General features: G+C 34.8%; 1 protein-coding gene across 2 annotated transcripts; it reads right to left on the bottom strand.

Moving 5' to 3' along the window:
- Window positions 1-7,996: 7,996 nt before the first annotated feature.
- On the bottom strand, window positions 7,997-16,433 carry HTN1 (histatin 1). Of its 2 annotated transcripts, XM_004038766.5 has the most exons (6): window positions 16,376-16,433; window positions 13,751-13,814; window positions 12,533-12,553; window positions 12,425-12,454; window positions 11,272-11,376; window positions 7,997-8,265 (listed from the first exon to the last, which is right to left on the bottom strand). In XM_004038766.5, exons 2-5 carry the CDS (start codon window positions 13,799-13,801, stop codon window positions 11,305-11,307), a joined length of 174 nt encoding a protein of 57 aa, XP_004038814.1. In that variant the 5' UTR covers window positions 13,802-13,814; window positions 16,376-16,433; the 3' UTR covers window positions 7,997-8,265; window positions 11,272-11,304. The 2 variants fall into 2 exon arrangements, with proteins under 2 accessions (XP_004038814.1, XP_063561193.1); XM_063705123.1 differs by lacking the exon at window positions 12,533-12,553.
- Window positions 16,434-21,444: the final 5,011 nt, after the last annotated feature.

Genomic DNA, 21,444 nt, shown 5'->3' with positions numbered 1-21,444 from the left:
TATGGTTTTTTACATTTAATTAAAAGAAAATATAAAAATTTATATGTAGATAGGCGCTAATATATAACTATATTTGACTGAACAAAGATTTACTGAGAACCTACTATATGCCATGAACTCTTTTGAACACATAAAATAGAGTCATGAAAAAAGAAAAGTTCCAGGCTTTATGGAGTTTATGGTTTAACTGAAAGGGAGACTAATAAACATGATAATTAAGTAATCTATAGTTGGTTTGATAGTGATAAATACTAAGGGGAAAACGGAATTGGAAAAAGAAATAAAAAGTTTTGGTAGGGAAGGGGTTTTCAATATTAGACAGTATAGCCAGGAAATCTTCCCTGAGCAAAAGAGTAAAAATGTAAAGAAGTAAATGTATAAACCAGGAAGAATGCTGGGAGAAGAGCAACCTAGTGCGGGCCTTAAAATAGGATCATGCGTGGCATTTTTAAAAATAACAAGTAGAACAGTGTGGCTGGGGTTGAGTAAATCTGGTTAACCTGAGGTCAGAGAAACAAAAGGAGCCAAATAATGCAGGACTTTTAGGGCCTTGTGAAAACCTCAAAACACTTTTACTCTGGAATTCAGTTTTTGGCCAGAATTGCATATCAGGGACTGCATTTACCTTAACTCCTGGTTTCAGTAACTAGACAAATAACAAAATAAATGATATAAAAATTTTCCTGTCTTATACAATAAGAAATGCAGGATGGTGATTCCCAAGAGAAGGGAAAAGAGTGAGATGAGCCCTATAATTATCTCACCTTATTATGAGGAAAAAATGTACAAACTGCAACAGAGAAAGGAAGCGTTTAAATAGAATAAGCAATTCCCTTAATTGAAGAGATATAGTTGAGATTAGTGGATGGAAGCCTCTAAAATTAATACCCAATACTGAAGAGGAAAAGATTTCAAAGATAGGAAGGTATTGCACAGGGAAGGAATTCTGGAGATCTAAAGAGGGTTATCTTTAATTATCTGCTGAGTTTTGATTAGCAGGAATGAATGCAAGAAAACTCTATGAGGCTGGGGAAAGAACATCAGAAAGAAGCAGATGGTATAATGCCTGGAGCACAAACAGGACTGGGAATAGATCATGTTACCATCAGCCAGAGTGGAAATACCTTGTAGTATACATGGCATGGTTAGAATACTTAGAAAGGTATTGCTTGAGTAATGTGTTAAGTTTACCTATAAATGAATGAATTTTCTGTTCTGCGTTTCCTAGTAAAGCTTTAAAGCAAGTATCTAAAGTGAAAATTGTTTAAAAGCAACTTTACTATGACCTAGAACATAGCTCAACGATATTTAAAGGAATAAAAAAATTCAGGGCTCAAACAAGCTAATCACAAGGTCTGTCAGCCAATAAAGAATTACCAGGCATGTAACAAAGAAAGAAAACATGACTTGCAGTGAAGAAAAATAATCAATCAATATAAATAGTCCTAGAAGTGATACAAATGATAGAATTAGTAAACAATAATACAAATATGTGTTGTAACTATATTGTCTATGTTAAAATAGAGGGAGCATGAGTATATTTAAAAATACAATATCTGACATAAAAAGTACATAATTAACAGCATGCCAGATAATAAAGAAAAAAGTTAAGGAAATTGAAAATATAAGAATAAAACTATCAAAAATAATAGAGAAAAACTAAAAACACAGCACAGGATTTCAATGAACTGTAAAACAACCTTGAGTGTGTTAATACCTACAGATATAAACCAAAACTAAAATTGTAAGGAAGAAAATTGAAAATATAGGAATAAAAATGTCAAAAATAATAGAGAAAAACTAAGAAAACAACACAGGACTTAAATCAACTGTAAAACAACCTTGAGTGTGTTAATACCTACAGGTGTAAACCAAAACTAAAATTGTAAGGCCCCTGACCATCTGAATGGACTCCTCTCAGCAAGAACATTCCACAGCTAACCTGAAAAACTAGTTGAGGCCATGATGGGAAGCAGAGGGTTAAACATGCCTCTTTATACTCTCGTCCCTGTTGGAATTACTGATAGAACAGACTCTTTAAGTCTGATAAGAAACATTTACAGTCTATTTTCTCCAAAGCCTGCTACATGGAAGCTTCACCTGCATGATAGAACCTTGGTGTCCACATCCCCTTATCTTAACCCAGTCTTTCCTAAGTCTTTAGACAATAACCTAACTTTCTGACTCAATTGGCAATCAGACAATTGTTGAATCTATCTATGACTTGGAAGCCCCTGCTTCCAGTTGTCCCACCTTTCTGGACAAAACCAATGTATAACATAGCTTACATGTAGTTGATCAATGTCTCATGTCTCCCTAAAATGTATAAAACTAAGCTGTACCCTGACTGCCTTGGGGACGTGTTCTCAGGATCTCCTATGGTCTGTGTCAAAGGCCATTGGTCACTCATTTTTGACTCAGAATAAATCTCTTCAAATGTTTTACAGTTTGATTATTTTTGTGAACAATAATTTGTTGCCTGAGCATGTGGGGCCTCAGAGAAGACTCAGGACCCTGAAGGAGTTGCCCAAACTTGGAGCTAGGGTACAAGCAGGGGCCCATTGAAAGCCTCCCTGACTTTGAGCATCTCCTCTAGTGAAACTGGCAAGTCCTCCTGAGCCCTGAACGTCCCTTTGGTTGAGGGTCCTTGATTTATTCTGAGCTGCATTTTTTTTTCGTGCTAGGAAGTTGTTTAGGATCCTAATTCTATTTGAGAGGTGCATTTTTTTTTTTTTTTTTAGACGGAGTTTCGCTCTGTTTGCCCAGGCTGGAGTGCAACGGCGCGATCTCGGCTCACCGCAACCTCCGCCTCCCGGGTTCAAGAGATTCTCCTACAGAGGTGCATTCTAAAGGATCTTTTCCATTGCCTTTTTTTAAAGACAAGGAGAATAACCTCCTTTTGGGCAACCTGTTTGGTTTCCAGTTCACAGAGGTACATTCTAAAGGGTCTTCTCCATTGCTTTTTCTCCCAAATTAGCACAATTGTCTTGTCTGCATATTCGTGTGAGGAACTGAACTGTTGTTTTCCTAGATAAATGAGAGGCTGAGTTTTCTCAGTTCCGAAGAGAAAGGGCATTTTGCTCCTTCCAGCCGAAAGGTGCCCCTGGGTGACCAGAAGCCAAGTGAGAGTATCTGGAGGGTTGACCTCCTGTGATGTGCAGCAGCCCTGCGGGGAACCCCCAACAACTTCAGTTTAAAAAGACTCATTAAGGAAATGTATATGGGAGCTGGTCACTCCATGTTTTGAACCTTCTTGGTGGTAGGAGACCTCTGAAGAGAGAAACCAAGGCATGTAAGAGGGCGGAAGTGACTCAGTGGTGAAACACTGTGGAGTCCCACCCACTATCAAGACAGGTCAATCCACTATGCTGAACTTGTCATATAATTTAGAATCTAAGATTATATTAAAAAATAGACATTAATTAAATGTCTGGGTAATTTCCAATTTTAAAAATACAGAAAAATATTTTAAACAGTGTTTTTTTATTAAGAGGTAAATATTTTTTGTCTAATTCAAAGGTTATTTAGAGGTATATAAAATGAAGTAAAAGGAACCAGAAAATAAGAGAAATGTAAGGAAAGTTATAGATATAAAAAGATACTTTTGGTAAGAAGAAAAATGTTAATAGAAATTCAACTTTATATTAGTAATAATCTTATATTTTGAATTTTTTCTTCTAAAATAATAAGGCTGGTTGTTCAAGAAACGTTTCTTTTTGCAATTCTTCAGACTGCTATCCCAGAAGTTTGATGCTTTCTCTGTTTTGAAAAGGCCTGAGATGGTAGATAACTCTCCTTCACCTTTTGTTGGCTCCTATAACATCTCTTTATTAATAATCTAAAGTAAGTGAGAGAATTTTTTCAAAACAGCCAAATGAAAAATCTTTTGGACTGGCCTTTGTATGTCTATTACATTTATATATTTGTATGTGTCACGTGGAAGTGATGTTTCACTACCAAATTATTTGAAAAAGCTCTAATCTATTGGCTTAAAGAAAAGTCAGTGCTTAGCAGGCTAATAGAGGCTAACTCAGATACCTTTTATTTCACATGACTTGGGTAATCTTTGGTAAGATTACTTTGGTAAATTTAATCTTAAAATTCTCTCCAGTAATTTAAAATCTTAAAGTCATGGTTTGTCAAACCATGGTTTGTTAAACCGTGTTTTTTCACTGGGAATTGGGTTACTAAGAGTTAAAACAGTAGGAGAGTGAAAGGTGTGTCTGATGAAGTTTATAAAACACAAAGATGTATTTTTTTTGCTAAAGAAAAGTGTATTTTTTTCTTGTTTAAAGACTATTTAGGAGTCATTTTTAAATGAAGGAAAAATTATACAGAAAAAAATAAATGGATTAAGAGAAAATGAAAAGATGTGGAATGAGAAACCTTGACTCTTGGGTGGCCGTGTGGTTGCCCATCTTCAGGAGCTGCAGCTGGGCTGCATTCAGTTACTGAAGATAAAAGTTACCAGTGGAATTTAGAGCTGTATCATACCCATACTCTCAGGGAATTAGTTCACCCAGTGCATGAGGAAATGCAAAGTAATAAGAAAAACGCAAAATATTCGATCACTTGCTTATTGTTATCTATAAATAGCTAAAATGAAAGTAAAAGCGTGCTGGGTTGGGTCTTCAGGCTAGACCAAGCTCAGATACGGGAATGTCTCAGCTCAGGCCACTAACCTCAAAGCTACCCTAAAGAAAACTATTAACCCAGAGCAACAAAAAGTTACCTCTGAGACCTGTGGTTACTAAAAGGATAGTCAATGTGGGAGAAAGGCAAAATCAAGTAAGTACAAAATCCAGAGGGTATAATTGCATTTTGTAAATTGGTATCATCTCCTTCATGAGAAATCTTTCTGATAATGGATCATAAAAATAACTACTTTAAGGACAGTATCCTTAATTTTAAATGCTACGGAATGAAAAAGTATGTTTGGGTTAATTCAGGCTCCACAGCTCACTATTAAAGAATTGTTGATGAGTATATGTGATCCATATGCACAGGAGGTCATTCCAGAAAGAATGACCAGCCTAGTGGACTGGATAAACACCACTGTAAGGTCTGTTTTTCCTAAGAAGGGGACTGCCCAACTCTCCCTATAAAATGCCAAAAGTGCAGCACCAAGATGAAGCAGCTGATATACTTCATATGCAAGCCATGTGGGACTGGCTTTATGATAGCTGGCATATTCACCCACTGAATATCCCTATTATCCAGTCATGGTAAATGCTGGGGTTAAGAGGGTTCGTTTTACGTGGGCACTCAAGGTGACATTACTCCTGCAGAATCATACAACTGTTTGAGAAGACTCATCATGAAGGACTTTGCTGACCCTCATGAGTCTTACAGATTCTTAATAAAACATCAGGATACGGCTGGGCACAGTGGCTAATGCCTGTAATCCCAGCACTTTGGAAGGCCGAGGTGGGCAGATCACCTGAGGTCAGGAGTTCGAGACCAGCCCGGCCAACACGGTGAAACCCTGTTTCCACCAAAAAAACAAAACAAAACAAAAAACAAAAATTAGCCAGGTGTGGTGGTGGGCACCTGTAATCCCAGCCACACAGGAGGCTGAGGCAGGAGAATCGCCTGAACCCGGGAGGTGGAGGTTGCAGTGAGCCAAGATCATGCCATTGCACTCCAGCCTGTGTGACAAGAGTGAAACTCTGTCTCAAACAACAACAACAAGAAGCAAGCAAATAAAAAGCATTAGGATAAGAAGTAAATGCAGTAAATGGAACTCGGAACCAGAAGCCATACAAGAAATCAATGAAACCAAAAGTTAGTTTTTTCAAATGATAAATGAGATCAATAGACTGCCAGCTAGATTAATAAGAAAAAATAAAAGACAAGATTCAAATAAGAACCAACAGAAATGACAAAGGTGACTTTACAACTGAGTCCACAGAATTGCAAAGATCCTTAGAGACAATTATGAACACCTCTATGCACACAACTAGTAAACCAAGCAGAAATGAATAAGTTCCTAGAAATAGACAATCACTCAAGATTGAACCAGGAAGAAATGGATACCTGGAACAGACAAATATTGAGTTTAATTATTGAGTCAGTAATTCAAAACCTACCAATCAAAAAAAAAAAAAGCCCCAGACCACATGGATTCACAGCTTAATTCTACCAGACATACTGAGAGCTGGTATTAATTATACTAAAGCTTTTCCAAAAAACTGAGGAGGAGAGATTCCTTCCTAACTCATCTGTTAAGCCAGAATCACTGCAATAGCAAAACCTGGCAAAGACACACACACACACACACACACACACACAAACACACACCCCCCCACACACAAGAAAACTATAGGCCAATATACTCGATGCATATAGATGCAAAATCCTCACCAAAATACTAGCAAACCGATACCAACAGCACATTGAAAAGTTAATTCACCATTGTCAAGCAGGCTTCATTCCAGAGATGCAAGATTGGTTCACCATACATAAATCAATAAATGTGATTTGCCACATAAACAGAAGTAAAAGCAAAAACCATATAATCTTAACAGGTGCAGAAAGAGCTTTTGATAAAACTCAATGTTCCTTCATGATAAAAACCCTTAACGATCTAGACATCGAAGGAACATATCTTGAAATAAAAAGAACTAGCTGTGACAAACCCACAGCCATCATCATGCTGAATGGGCAAAAACTAGAAGCATTCACCTTGAGAACTGGAGCAAGACAAGGATGTCCAATCACACCACTCCTATTCAACATAATATTGAAAGAAATAGAAAGAGCTATCAACAAGATATAGTAATAAAAAACTAGGAAAAGTGGAAGTCAAATTCTCTCTCTTCATGGAAATTTGATTCAATACCTACAAAACCCTAAAAGCTCCACCAAAAGACTCCTGGAACTGATAAACCACTTCAGTACAGTTTCAGGAAACAAAACTAATGGACACAGATCAGTAGCATTTCTATTCATGAATCATATGCAAGGTGCCAAATCAAGAACACAATCTCATTTACAATAGCCACACACACACAAAATAAAAACCTGTAAATACATCTAACCAAGGAGATGAAAGATTTCTACAGGGAGAACTACAAAACATTGTTGAAAGAAATCACAAAAGACACAAACAAATGGAAAACATTCCATGCTCATGGATTAGAAGAATCAATATTATTAAAATGGCTACACTGTCCCAAACAATATACAGATTCAATGCCACTCCTATGAAATTGCCATCATTTTACACAAGAGTGGAGAAACTACTCTACACCTCATATGTAACCAAAAATTCACAATGGATTTGTACTTGTTATTTCTTCTGCTTGAAAATGTCTTTCTTCATGCTTACTCCCATATTTAAATTATATCTTTTCTAAAAGGTCGCCTACACCAGAGAGGTTATCTTTGACTATCCTATTTGAGGCTGCCTCTATATCCTAGTCCTGCTTTACACTTCCTTAGCACACTTATTATTGCCTAAGTCATGTGTTATTTGTTTACTTTTTGTCTGCATCTCCCAATTGCAATGTAAAAGCTCTGACAACAGGGCTCTGACTCTTTTTCTGTGACTGCAGCCTCTAGAACAGTATCTGAAAGCTGGTATCACTCAATAAATTTTTGTTCAATGGCTATATTGACAAACTGATAGAGAGCATTAGATGGTTTGTGTTCTGAGTGCCTGCCTACTGCTGTGGAGTGACATGGGGGTCATCTTCTGGACTGTAGGGCCTGAGATAAGAAATGTGGGAATGTACAAGGCTAAGAAATGTGCTGTGGCAAAGGACACCAGAAACAAATCAAATGTTCGTATCAGTAGGTCTAGTAATCTAGATGTGATTGAGGACCATATATTTGTAACACAAAGTGAATATAACATGCTAAATTAAAAATAATCATTTCAAAAGAGCTGTGGTATAAAGTACTATAGTCAGTGCTACTCAAACTGGGAAAACGAAGTGAAGAAAGAAATCTTTATATATGTAAATATAAAAAAGAGAAATAAAGAGCATACACATAATAATGTGCTTGAAATTTATTGCTTTTGGAGAGGAATGAATTTCTATTACTCAGAAACAGCAGTGAAAACAGCTTAACAGTTTAAATTGCAAGTATCTAATCAAATGATAATTAGGAAGGGAAGTATCATGAAACAAAGAATTCACTAAATCATGGTCTTTCTTTTATTCTCCATTGCCTTATGATAATTCTTCAAAAAGTAGTGGTAGTGTGATGCGGTACGATGAATGAGAATAAATGAGTAAAAAGTGAATTTGCCAGTCAAACCTGTGAAGAAAAAGAAAATAACACTCTATCTCCAAAATGGATATTCCTATAAATAAATTTATACTCTTGCTGGCAGAAAGTATTTATTTATAGATAGTTTTATTTATTATAATGCAGGGACCAAAATACTATTTGATATAGAGTAGACAATTAAATACTCATTAAGTGGGATCAGAATAAATAAAAATTATCATTCAGCATTTGCAATTAAATTTAAATTTTTCTTGAGGTTTTCCATCATCATCTTACTTCATTCTCCCACTTAAATATAGCCTACACATTTCATCTATCTCCCCCAAATAATATTCTAAATATATCCTCCCCTGATTAAATGTCATCAGCAATTATCTAACACCTGGAGGATCAAGATCAGGCTTTTTCTGATATCACAAAGAGCAGGAATTCAATGTGAATAAAATGTCCCAATACATTAAAAAATATTTGACACCTTTTGAACTATTTCAGCTTTGAATTGTAGAACAGTACTCTTTTATCTCAAAAATATTGCTTTATTTTGAAGTGTAATATTTAATATCTCATAGATTTTGGAATATTTTATGCTGTGAATATAGATAAATAAAACTGACTTTATGAAAAGGAAATTGTTACCATTTTCTATTTCCTTGAAAATTCCCATCTCCTTGTTGATGTTATATTAGTCATTCCTATAGCAATTGTTCATTAGAGTTGCTTAGGCATAAAATGTAAATTTTTTATGAGTTCCCAGATGGTGGTTGTGCAACTTCTTCAAAGATTTCATTTTAGGACAGAAAACTTCAAATAACATCCATGTACAGAATTAGTGGCAGAGAAGCCTATGGCCACAACCATACACCTTCCAGAACAAGGGCTTCTATATAATGTCTCTCAATAGTCTTTCCAACTCTATAAAAAGCTCAAGTAGTATTATAATATGTATTTGTCGATTAGAAAACTGAGGTATGGAGAAGATTAGGAATAGTTCCAGGTCATGAAACTAGTTGTCAGGGTCAGGATACAAATGTTAGGGGTTCCCCTACCCAGAACTCAGCATCTTAACACTAGTGAACAGAAGCTTTCCCTCAGAGGCATTTTTATTTTATTTCATTTTATTTTTTTATTTTACTTTAAGTTCTAGAATACATGTGCAGAACATGCAGTTTTGTTACATAGGTATATGTGTGCCATGGTGGTTTGCTGCACCTATTGATCAGTCCTCTAAGTTACCTTCCCTTACCCCCTGCCCTCCATCCCTGGTTTGTGTTGTCCCCTCCCTGTCTTCATGTGTTCTCACTGTTCAGCTCCCACTTATGAGTGAGACCTTGTGCTGTTTCCTTTCTGTTCCTGTGTTAGTTTGCTGAGGATGATGGCTTCCAGCTTCATCCATGTCTCTGCAAAGGACAGGATCTCATTCCTTTGTATGGCTGCATAGTACTCCATGGTGTATATGTACCACATTTTCTTTATCCAGTCTATCATTAATGGTCATTTGGGTTGGTTCCATGTCTTTGCTATTGTAAATAGTGCTGCAATAAACATATGTAGGCATATGTCTTTATAGTAGAATGATTTATGTTCCTTTGGGTATATACCCAGTCATGGGATTGCTGCATCAAATGGTATTTCCGGTTCTAGATCCTTGAGGAATCACCATACTGTCTTCCACAATGGTTGAACTAATTTACATTCTCACACACAGTGTAAAAGTGTTCTTGCCTCTCCACAGCATTACCTGCATCTATTGTTTCTTGACTTTTTAATAATCACCATTCTGACTGGTAGTGAGATGGTATCTCATCGTGATTTTTATTTGCATTTCTCTAATGATCAGTGATGATAAGCTTTTTTTCATGTTTGTTGGCTGCATGAATGTCTTCTTCTGAGAACTATCTGTTCATGTCCTTTGCCCACTTTTAGATGGGGTTGTTTGTTTTTGTCTTGTAAATTTGTTTAAGTTCCTTGTAGATTCTGGATATTAGAGCTTGACAGATGAGTAGATTGCAAACATTTTCTCCCATTCTCTAGGTTGCCTGTTCACTCTGATGATAGTTTCTTTTGTTGTGCAGAAGCTCTTTAGTTTAATTAGATCCCATTTGTCAATTTTGGCTTTTGTTGCAATTGCTTTTGGCATTTTTTTACATGAAGTCTTTGCCAACGGCTGTCCTGAATGGTATCACCTAAGTTTTCTTCTCAGGTTTTCATGGTTTGGGGTATTACATTTAAGTTTTTAATCCGTCTTGAGTTAATTTTTGTGTAAGGTGTAAGGAAGGGGTCCAGTTTCGGTTTTCTGCATATGGCTACCCAGTTTTCTCAGCATCATTTATTCAATAGGAGATCCTTTCCTGATTACTTGTTTTGTCAGGTTTGTTGAATATCAGATGGCAAGCAGAGACCCAAATCATGAATGAACTCCCATTCACAATTGCTACAAAGAGAATAAAATACCTAGAAATACAGCTAACAAAGGATGTGAAGGCCCTCTTCAAGGAGAACTACAAACCACTGCTCAAGGAAATAAGAAAGGACACAAACAAATGGAAAAACATTCCATTCTCATGGATAAGAAAAATCATTATCATGAAAATGGCCATACTGACCAAAGTAATTTATAGATTCAATGCTATTCCCATCAAACGACCATTGACATTCTTCACAGAATTAGAAATAACTACTTTAAATTTCATATGGATCCAAAGAAAAGCTCATATACCCAAGACAATTGTAAGCAAAAGAACAAAGTTGAAGGCATCACGCTACCTGACTTCAAACTATACTGCAAAGCTATAGTTACCAAAACAGCATGGTACCAGTACCAAAACAGACATACAGACCAATGGCACAGAACAGAGACCTCAGAAATAACACCACATATCTACAGCTTCAGAAGCATTTAGATAAATGAATACACTTCAAGGAGCCAACCCATGCTACATTTCTTAAACTGTAATGGTTGTTAGCTTATGGCTTTTTTTTTTAAACTGTCAATGTTGACACTTCTAGAAAGACAAGTAACTAGAGTCAGCTTACCTCTATAATCATGCCCCATGATTACTAAGGATATCAATTGTCATACAGATAATTTGATCCATAGTCCCCATAAAATGGAAATTCTCGATGTGAATGATGCTTTTCCTGCATACACACAAAAGGAGAGAGCAAATTGCAGAGAATAGAGAATGACAGTACAAGTGTTTCTCAAAAACTGTCATTAAAAGCTTAGATTGTTAAAGTTGTTAAGACCTTGTATTTTATCTACATAAATGTTTTCAAACTTTTACATTTTTCTTTTTTATCACAAAAAGTGTTTAAAAGTAGGTAAAAATGGTAAAGTATTTACTGTTTGCTGATATTTTTGTGACAATAGCACAGGTGGAAACACTGATTATAGGTAACCTCTCTAACCAGGGTTCAAATCGTCTTTAAAATATTACCTCCAAGCTACTATTTTGCTCACTATTGAGTATTATGGAAAGGATTAAGTTAGTGTTTCCAACTTAGGTGGTGCTTCTTAATGTCATTCCTTTAGTGATCTTACTTTCCTTTACAACTCCTACATTCTTTCATACCCACTGCTGTTAACACAAACAGTCTTCATCCATTTTTCTGCATCTTTTCACTTGGTGCTTTTTTAACATGTATACTTGCTATGTTAGTAAGGAGAACTTTAGAACCCAGATTCATATTGATATTACAGGTCAAAATAATATGAGACTTTATGTACATACAGTGAGAAAAATGTTAGAGAAATACAATTTTCTGTCTAATTTAGCACAGTCAGTTTAATTTAAACACTGTATCATCCTCAAAAATTCAGAAGGTAGAAACTTACCACATTACATGAGAAGCCTCTATGCTTTATTAAGCATATGTTATACTTAATAGAATTAGGATTTCAACTATTCTTTAGGTCAATGTAATTATTTACAGGACAAAGATAAGTTCTCAGAGAATAATTGACAATTGAGTTATTTCAGGTGGAATTGAGTTTCCGTTGAAATGATTTTAGGACACAAGATATTTGTGACTTTTTGCCTTTGCATCATAAATAAATGAAATCAATGTGCACTTTAGCAATTAATGATATAGATATATTTGAGAGACAACTATTGATTCTTCTAGGAGAATAAATAGTCAGAGAGGAAAATTTATTTAGAGTGCACATTATCAGAAGAACACTTACATGGAATTTTCTTCTATACCCATGATGTCTCTATGAAATAAAAAGAAAAGATTAAAAATTCAATATATGATTATTTATCAAGTTTTCCCATAAATGAAAATGTCTTACCTTTTCATGTGAATCAGCTCTCTTGGAAAAAAAGAAAATGAGAAAATAATTAATATTTTAATTTTATAATTCAAGAGTAAGTATAAATATTGACTTAGCCACATTTATGATTAAACAGAATGGAGGCATTCTTTGGTTGATGACAGACTAAATTAGTTATTTTAGCTTTATGACATCTTCAAAATGAGTGAGGGGTAAAAGCTATAATTAATGTGCTATATTCAAATATCAACTCATTTTGGTTTATATATCTTTTTTATGTAAGGCAGGAAAAGTCTGTCACTGGTGAATAAGAGAGTGGAAACTGAAAAATGAAACTCTGGATTGTTTTTTATATGAATATGTTCCATGTAGCTCAAAAGCTACCAACATACAAATATTTTATTTGCTGATAGAGACAGGCATTATGCTTTACTCTGTTCTTATTTGTTTATTTTTCTACTTCTATCCTTTTATAATAAAATCATGTGATAAACTGTGATATCATACCCAATTCAGTTTCGAAACATTCATTAGAATTTAGTGGATAGTTTGGAGTATTATTATTCTTTTGTGACCAATTTTCTATTAACTTCATAGAAAGAGGAGGAGGAGGAGGAGGAGGAGGAAGAGGCGGTGGAAGTAGAGAAGGAGAAAGAGCTCCAGAGAGGTCAAGTGCTTTTCCTACTAATACACAGTAGTAAATGGCAATAGAGCTGGGAACTCATGACACTTAATAAATATGGAGATTTGTTTTATGGTTGAAAATAGGCAGCTTTATTTTAGGAAGAATTAAATAATTGTATGCTGACTTTAAGAGTAGGTTGTGCAAGAAATGACTTGAAAATTCCTATTTTGACACCCTCTAATACTTGGGTTCCATTGAAGTGCACCTTGTTCTTTCCTCAGATTTCTAACTTCAGATGGTCTAGAGCTTTTCACATTTAAAGATACTTTCACAGATCTTAGTCCCACATATTTAAAAAGCTCGCTAAATTTTCTTTTACTTTTACATTCAAGTAATTGTACTTGAGTGTTTGTAGGTATGTGATGAATATCTATTCCAAGTTCTTAAAGAACTTATATAAGTTAATTCAAAGAAACTCCTTGTAGGGAAATATTAAAGCTTATAAAGCTGTATTGAGGTCAACATGAGTATATGCCAGAACACAAGGAATAAGAGAGACACTTGGGATAAGTACTGAGAACGTAGTCTTTAAAATTTCTAGATATACTTACAGTCATGGAAATCATGAGAGCCAAGATTAAAGCAAAGACAAAAAACTTCATAGTTGGCTGAGTCCTATAAAATCAAACATGAAAAATCAGTAATCACATTCTTTCATGCATTCATTCATCAAACTTCTATTGATGACACTATGCTTCAAAGCATTGGGAGACATGCTCTGTTTTCCAGGCTGGAGTGCAGGGGCATGAGCACAGATCACTGCAGCCTGGACCATCTGGGCTCAAGCCATCCTCCCACCATAGCCTCCCTAGTCCCACTTGTAGCTGGAACTACAAGTGTGTGCCACCATGCCCAGCGAATTTTTCTTTCTTTTTTTTTTTCAGTAGAGAATGTTTTTAGTCTCACTATATTGCCCAGACTGTTCTGAAACTCCTGGGCTCTAGGAATCTTCCTGCCTTGGCCTTTCAAAATGCTTGGATTACAGGTGTGAGCCCCAGGCATGGCCTTATGAATTGATAAGTAAAGGTGAGTGCTCTGATTTGGAAATATTAATATGCTAAAGAAACACACAAATGGACATCTTAAATAGACCAAGAGGATGGGAGTAAGAAGGTAATGAAGAAAGGCAAGCTTGAGTTGGATTATATGGAATGAGTAAAGGGTGGTGTTGGGAGCCTATAAAGAAATAAAACAGAGAGGAAAGCATGTTAAAAATGCAAACAGTTCAACACGTAGGGAGGACAAAACTGGAGAAAAGATGACCACTTAGGTTGTTGTGACACTACAGGGGACTTATATAATGACATTAAGAATGCTAATTAAGGTACAGTGTAAAGAGATATTAGGAAAGTAGAATGACAAGCAATGGGGACTGGCTTTATAATAAAGTCAGTGACTATGAGCCAGAGTTCTATTAGAGAATCCACAGATGGTGTAACCCTGAGATTAGAACATTAGTGATATTGGGTAGCGAAAAATAAAATGAAGAGAATTTACAGGGAAAATGTTTGTAGCTACTTTGAGAAGTTGTACTGGTGAAGATTATTTAACATTTCAAATAATATTATTCAACAAAGTTAGCCTCATCTGGGACTCTGATATGCTTTTATAATTATGTATATGCAAGTGTATCCAGTTCCTTTGCAGATATAAAAAAGTATAGCAGATTACTTATTTCTAAATTACAAATGTAAATAAAAGCATTTCCATTGGAAAACACAATTACCACAAGACTTACAGTTACATGGCATTTTTGGCTGTTAATTGCAGCTATAAAGTAATCCATTAATAGGTAATTTAAAATTTTTTTTCTAATCTCTCTTACCTGTCATTTGTGATATAACATTACAGTAACATTTTTCATCTAATTATAATAAAATGTCCTGCTCTTAAACAGCCCTACATCTTTATCATGGAAAACAGAACCCATGATTTATGGCATTTACCATATTATTTATTTGTTCATTTTGCTTCACTCATTTAAATGGAAACTTCTACTATAGGACTAACTATAAAAATTATGTAGTTTGAAGTTTTTCTATTACCTAATATATAAATCCTACTACAACTCTTTTTATGATACAAAAGGCATGAGAATTTTACTGTTGTTAATGATTGTCAATTCTGTTGCAAGTACAAAATAAAAAAGGGTTCTAAGAAATTGGTCTTCTTTTACTAACACAAAAACTGATAGATAAATGAACATAGATAATCAATATATAATTAATGGTTATGAAAAACATATTTCCCAAGTAACACATCAATAAAAATTTGGAACAGTAAACTCTTTCTTTTCTGCCATAACACAAATGAATGAAAATGAGTTAAACAAATTAGTAAGATTGAGATGACTAACTCTTATACAGTATATGCTTTGCATTATAACAGAACTGTTTTAAATGATGGAAAGGTCAATAAAAAAGTAATAAAATAGTTTCCTATTAAGAAGAAAGTAAATTTTTAAAAATAAACCTTTATAATAATACATTTACGAAGAGAGAATTTATCAGTATCTTCTTATAAAATTTGAACTCCTGCTTTAAGTTAAATGTAGAATTAATAATTAAGAAAGTAGATATTGGGTATCTAGACAAGGAAATAAAAAGAGTTAATTGAGGTCCCACCATCAGAGAGGATGTAATACATTGCCATATTCCACATAATTTACTTTGCGTGATGATTGCTGGTGTTAATTCATAGGAATTGAGATCAGGAAGTCATCTTCAGATCCCGATTACAAAATTGTACACATTACAGCATCAGGGCAAATAGCTAATGCATGTGGGGCTTAAAACCTAGATGATGGGTTGATAGGTGCAGCAAACCACCATGGCACACGTTTACCAATGCAACAAATCTGCATGTTCTGCGCATGTATCCCAGAACTTAAAGTAAAATAGGAAAGTAAAATAAAATAAAATAAAATGAATTTGTGTGTGAGTTTTTAAAGGAAATATTTATTAGATGAATCATCTATGCTAATTTGAACAGTCCTATTAGAAATTATGGTATTCTATAGGTAATATACAAAAATGTAAATTATTTAGGCAAATATGCAATTCAAGTAAACTAGATTTAAATAGATAATATACATGTTCATAAGTGGGTTACAATCGATTTTAGCAAACAAAAGCTTATGCTAATATATAATATTAGATTGTACTTGAACATATTACCTTTTACTCAAGAGGAGAGTCAAGAAGTCAGTGAAGCTGAAGTGAAGTCTCAAGAGATGTCCTTTTCTATATGGCTGATGTATTTAAACACGTTGAAATCTCCCTTTTGTTTTTCTAAATAGCATCAATTAGGAGATCATATGATTGAGATGGAAAGTAATGCCCAAAATCTGTCTCTACAAATTCTAAAAATAAACTTAACCAGGTGATTTTACAATAGATCATTGTGAAGACAAAGCAACCGGAAAGCAAATGGACCCATCACATGCTAATCCCAGTGTTAGTCTAGCCCTGAGTGAGTCAGACAACGGAAAAGCATGCTGGAGGAAACCAGGCATAGAAATGATTGCAGTGATAAAGATGTTTCTGTAGAATACCATCTACTACTTTTCAACAAATATATGTCCAAGATGGAACAATGCTATGTCAAAAATAATACTTACCATGTTATCAAAATTTTACACATTCTCTAGTAAATAGTGATAATTGGCACAACAAAATTGGAGTCATTCTGTACTTCAAAAGTTTTCCTACAAATCATTATTTATCTTGTATTTTTACCTTTACATTGACTTTAAATGTTTTAAGTAATAAAGTGAATGAAAACATTTGAAAAAATTCAATCATCTTTTGGATATCATATGATAAAAACATTCTCATATTTAATGTCAAACATTTCTAGGTGCTGGTCATATATCTCTCACATAAAACTGATTTCTTATGTTTAGAAATTTGAATTTACTTCCCTGGAGTTTTCAGAGGTTCATATATATTTATAGAGGTCATTTGTTGAAATAACTATATTAGACAGAAAGAGAAAAACAGAATTTTAATTTAATTCATAGGCAAACATGTATAAGCATTCACCTACTCGCTACCAGTTGGAGAATTTGATGTGCTAAGAACTGAGTATTAAAAACTCTTTTCTAAAGTTCAGATAAGTTATACAGCCCAGTCCATTGTTCCTCAGAGGGTGCCACATGCGACCATCATGATCAGCATCAGCTGGTACCTGTTGAAATGCGGATTCTTAGTCTACTTTTCCAAACTTACTGAGTCAGAATCTTGTGGTGTACACCTGGAACCGGAATTTTAAGAACGTGTCCAGGAGACTCCTTGTGTACTTTAAAGATAGAAAAACTACTTAACAGATTTGTAAACGCATGGTCTTTAGCTTGATCCCACTAATTAGAAATTACGTTTTAAATTTGTGTCTGATTCAGAGAAGGAAACAACACCCACCAGGGCCTGGTGGTGGGGGAGGGAGGGAGAGCATCAGGGCAAATAGCTAATGCATGTGGGGCTTAAAACCTAGATGATGGGTTGATAGGTGCAGCAAACCACCATGGCACACATTTACCAATGCAACAAATCTGCATGTTCTGCACATGTATCCCAGAACTTAAAGTAAAATAGGAAAGTAAAATAAAATAAAATAAAATGAATTTGTGTGTGAGTTTTTAAAGGAAATATTTATTAGATAAATCATCTATGCTAATTTGAACAGTCCTATTAGAAATTATGGTATTCTATAGGTAATATACAAAAATGTAAATTATTTATTTAGGCAAATATGTAATTCAAGTATATTAGATTTAAATTTTTCTTTTGGCATGAAATTTCTAAGCATCAGAGATATAAGGTCTCTTCTCTGGCACAAAACAAACCCATTCTCTTTACATTCTCAATGAAACAAAGTTACATAGGATTCAGTGACTATTTTTTTTTAATAGGTACATAGGCTGCATTCATCACCCAGGCTGGAGTGCAGTGGTACAATCATAGCTAACTGCAGTCTGGAACTACAGGGCTCAAGCAAACCTCCCCTCATACTCCTAAGTAGCTAGAGACACAGGTACACACGACTGCACCAGCCTAAATTTTTAATTTTATTTTTTATGGAGATGGGTTTCACAATTTTGTCAACACTGTTCTTGAACTTTTGATTTCAGGTGGTCCTCGTGCCTAAGCCTTCCAGAATGCTGGGATTACAGGCATGAGCCACTGCACCATCTCATGGTTCAGTAACTACTGAACTATGTCTGATTTAAAAAATATACCCTGCTTTAATTAATTACAAAATGTCAAGTGGTTTCCTTCCTTTCTTCTTTTCTTCTCTGCCTCCTCTCATTTCTTCCCTAGTTCATTTTTCTAACAATATTAGGTACAGTTCCAGTGGATCTAAGATATTCATGTTCTAGTGCACAAAAAGCAAACTAATAGTCCAAAAGCACACTACCAAACAGCAAACTAACAGGTAAGATATGGCAGATGTCAATATACTCATTTAAAAACTACAATTAAACCTAAAGCATATACATTTTATGTTGGAACACCAAAATGTAGGCATTATTTCACCCATGATTTTCTGCTTCCCCAAGTTAGGAAGTGTGGTGGTTATGTATGACAGGTGGAACAAGCATGGTGGTGTAGAAATACAGTAGTGACCTTCTCATGCTAGGGATGGTCTCACCCTCCAGGAACAGTAAGCCATTTTAGAAGACTAATGGACCAGAACATGGCTTCGTATTTTATAATTAAGTAAAACAGGTATCTTGTCTTCTATAAGCAAACATCATGTTCTTTGAAAAGGCCATGCCTTTCAATTACAAGGGAAGCATCAACAAAGAGCCACTGTCTTATCACAGTTGTGGCAATACACTGGTTGCTTATGGATGCAACCCATGAATGGGTTTTTATAGTGATATTTATGCTGGGTTTTTATCCTCCTTCTTCACCTTCTTCTGCTTCTCTCCCTCCTCCTCTTTCTCCTCTTCTTCTCTGGGCTCCTCTTCCTCCATTTTCTGCTTCTTCTCCTCCTCCTTATTCTCCGAATCTCCTGTGATGAAAATACCACATGTTCTCACTCATAGGTGGGAATTGAACAATGAGAACACATGGACACAGGAAGGGGAACATCACACCGGGGACTGTGGTGGGGTGGGGGGAGTGGGGAGGGATAGCATTAGGAGATATACCTAATGCTAAATGACGAGTTAATGGGTGCAGCACACCAACATGGCACATGTATACATATATAACAAACCTGCATGTTGTGCACATGTACCCTAAAACTTAAAGTATAATAATAATAATAATAATAAAGAAAGTCATTGCAGACAAACTGATGGGGGGCATTAGATGGTTTGGGGTCTGTGTTTCCCTTACTGTGCAGTGACAATGAGTGGGATGGGTGGGGGTGGGGGGGCGGTACGGTTACCTTCTGTCTTGTAGAAACTGAGGTAAAAAATGTGAGAAACTTCGAGGGTGAGAAAATTAGGTGTACCAAAGGAAACCCGGAGCCAATCAAATGTCAGAATAAATAGACCCAATAATCTAGCTGAGCTTAAGGATTATATGCTTGTAAAATATAAAATACTACAGACTAAATTAGGAATAATTTGACTAAAGGACCTCTGACATAGAGTGCTTCAGTCAGTGCTTCTCAAACCGGGTAAAAGAAGTGATGTAAGGAATAGCTATATTTGTAAATATAGAAAATAGAAATAAAGAACTTTTGCATAAGAATTGTTTAAAATATATTGCACTTATAAAAAGAATGGACTTCTATTACTCAGAAACAGCACTGCAAACAGCTTAATGGTTTGAAATTGCAACTATCCAATCAAACATCCATTAGGAAGTCAGTCATCTTGAAACAGAGAAAATACACTAAACCGTAGTCTTTCATTTTACTTTGTCCTTTCGGTAATTCAACCAACTCCTGTAGAAAACATTTATATTCTTCCTAGTGCAGCATAGCTATTTACAGATCATTTAGGCTAATATAATGCAGGGCTCAAAATAATATTTGACACATAATAGGCAATTAAATACTTGTTAAATGGGTATCAGAATAAATAAAAATTATCATCCAACACCTGCAATTTAAATTTAAATTTCTCTTAAGTTCCATTATTATTCTATTTTTTCTCCCACTTAAATACTGCCTACATACTTTATTCATATTTATTTTCCCCAAATAATATTTTAAATGTATCCTTTCTTGATTAAATTTCATCAGCTATTATCAAATGCTTAGAAGATCAAGTTCAGGCTGTTTCCCATATCATTAATGTCAACAGGATATTTACTTGGAATAAAATCTCACAATGCACTGAGAAATATTTAAAATTCCATGAAATATTTCAACTTTGATGAATGTAGAAGTTATCTTTAATCTCTGAAAATTTGCTTTATTTTGTAGATAAATATTTAATATTGCACAGAATTCAGAACATTTAATGTTGTGTATAGTTAGATAAAACTGATATTCTAAAAAAGAAATTGAAGACATTTTTATATCTCCTTGTTGGTATTATACTAGTGATTCTTTCAGTAATTGCTCTTGGATTTACTTAGGGCATATAATGTAAATTTCCAACAATTTCCCAGATAGTGCTTGTACATCTTCTCCAAAGATTGTGTTTCAGAAGGCATAGTTTTGAACAACATTCTGAAACAGAATTAGTGGCAGGGAAATCTGCAGTCATAACTGTACACCTTTCTAGTCAAGGGATTTTACGTAATATATTTGTTAATAGTCATCCCAATTCTAAAATGAGGTTAATTATTATTAATTAATTATATATTAATTATATAATAGATATATAATAATATTATTATTAATTAATTATATATTAATTATATAATAGATATTATTATAATATCTATTTTGTTGATAAGAAAACTGATGTTTAAAGAAGATTAAGAAACTACTAATTTCAAGGTTGATATGGTTTGGCTGTGTCCCCACTGGAATCTCACCTTGAATTGTAATAAACCTCATATGTCAAAGGCAGGCCAGGTGGAGATAATTGAATGGTGGGAGCATTTTCCTCCATACTGTTCTTGTGGTAGTGAATAAGTCTCAGGAGATCTGATGGTTCTATAAATGGGAGTCCTCCTGCACATGCCCTCATGTCTGCAGCCGTGTAAGAAGTTCGTTTCCCCTTCCTTCTTCTTCTGCCATGATTGTGAGGTCTCCCCAGCCATGTGAAACTGTAAGTCCATTAACCCTCTTTCCTTTATAAATTACCCAGTTTCGGGTATGTCTTCTTAGCAGCATG

The sequence above is a fragment of the Gorilla gorilla genome, chromosome 3 (genome assembly GCF_029281585.2).
Source record: "Gorilla gorilla gorilla isolate KB3781 chromosome 3, NHGRI_mGorGor1-v2.1_pri, whole genome shotgun sequence".
NCBI classification, from domain to species: domain Eukaryota; kingdom Metazoa; phylum Chordata; class Mammalia; order Primates; family Hominidae; genus Gorilla; species Gorilla gorilla.
Note: the sequence above shows the minus strand (reverse complement) of the source record. Positions and strands in the feature narration are given on the sequence as shown.

Coding starts and splice junctions, on each gene's coding strand:
- HTN1 (XM_004038766.5), bottom strand. CDS start 13,801: ATGAAGTTTTTTGTCTTTGCTTTAATCTTGGCTCTCATGATTTCCATG. Junction 12,455..12,532: donor GAGCTGATTCACATGAAAAG/GTAAGACATTTT, acceptor TTTATTTCATAG/AGACATCATGGGTATAGAAG. Junction 11,377..12,424: donor GGTATAGAAGAAAATTCCAT/GTAAGTGTTCTT, acceptor GTGTGTATGCAG/GAAAAGCATCATTCACATCG.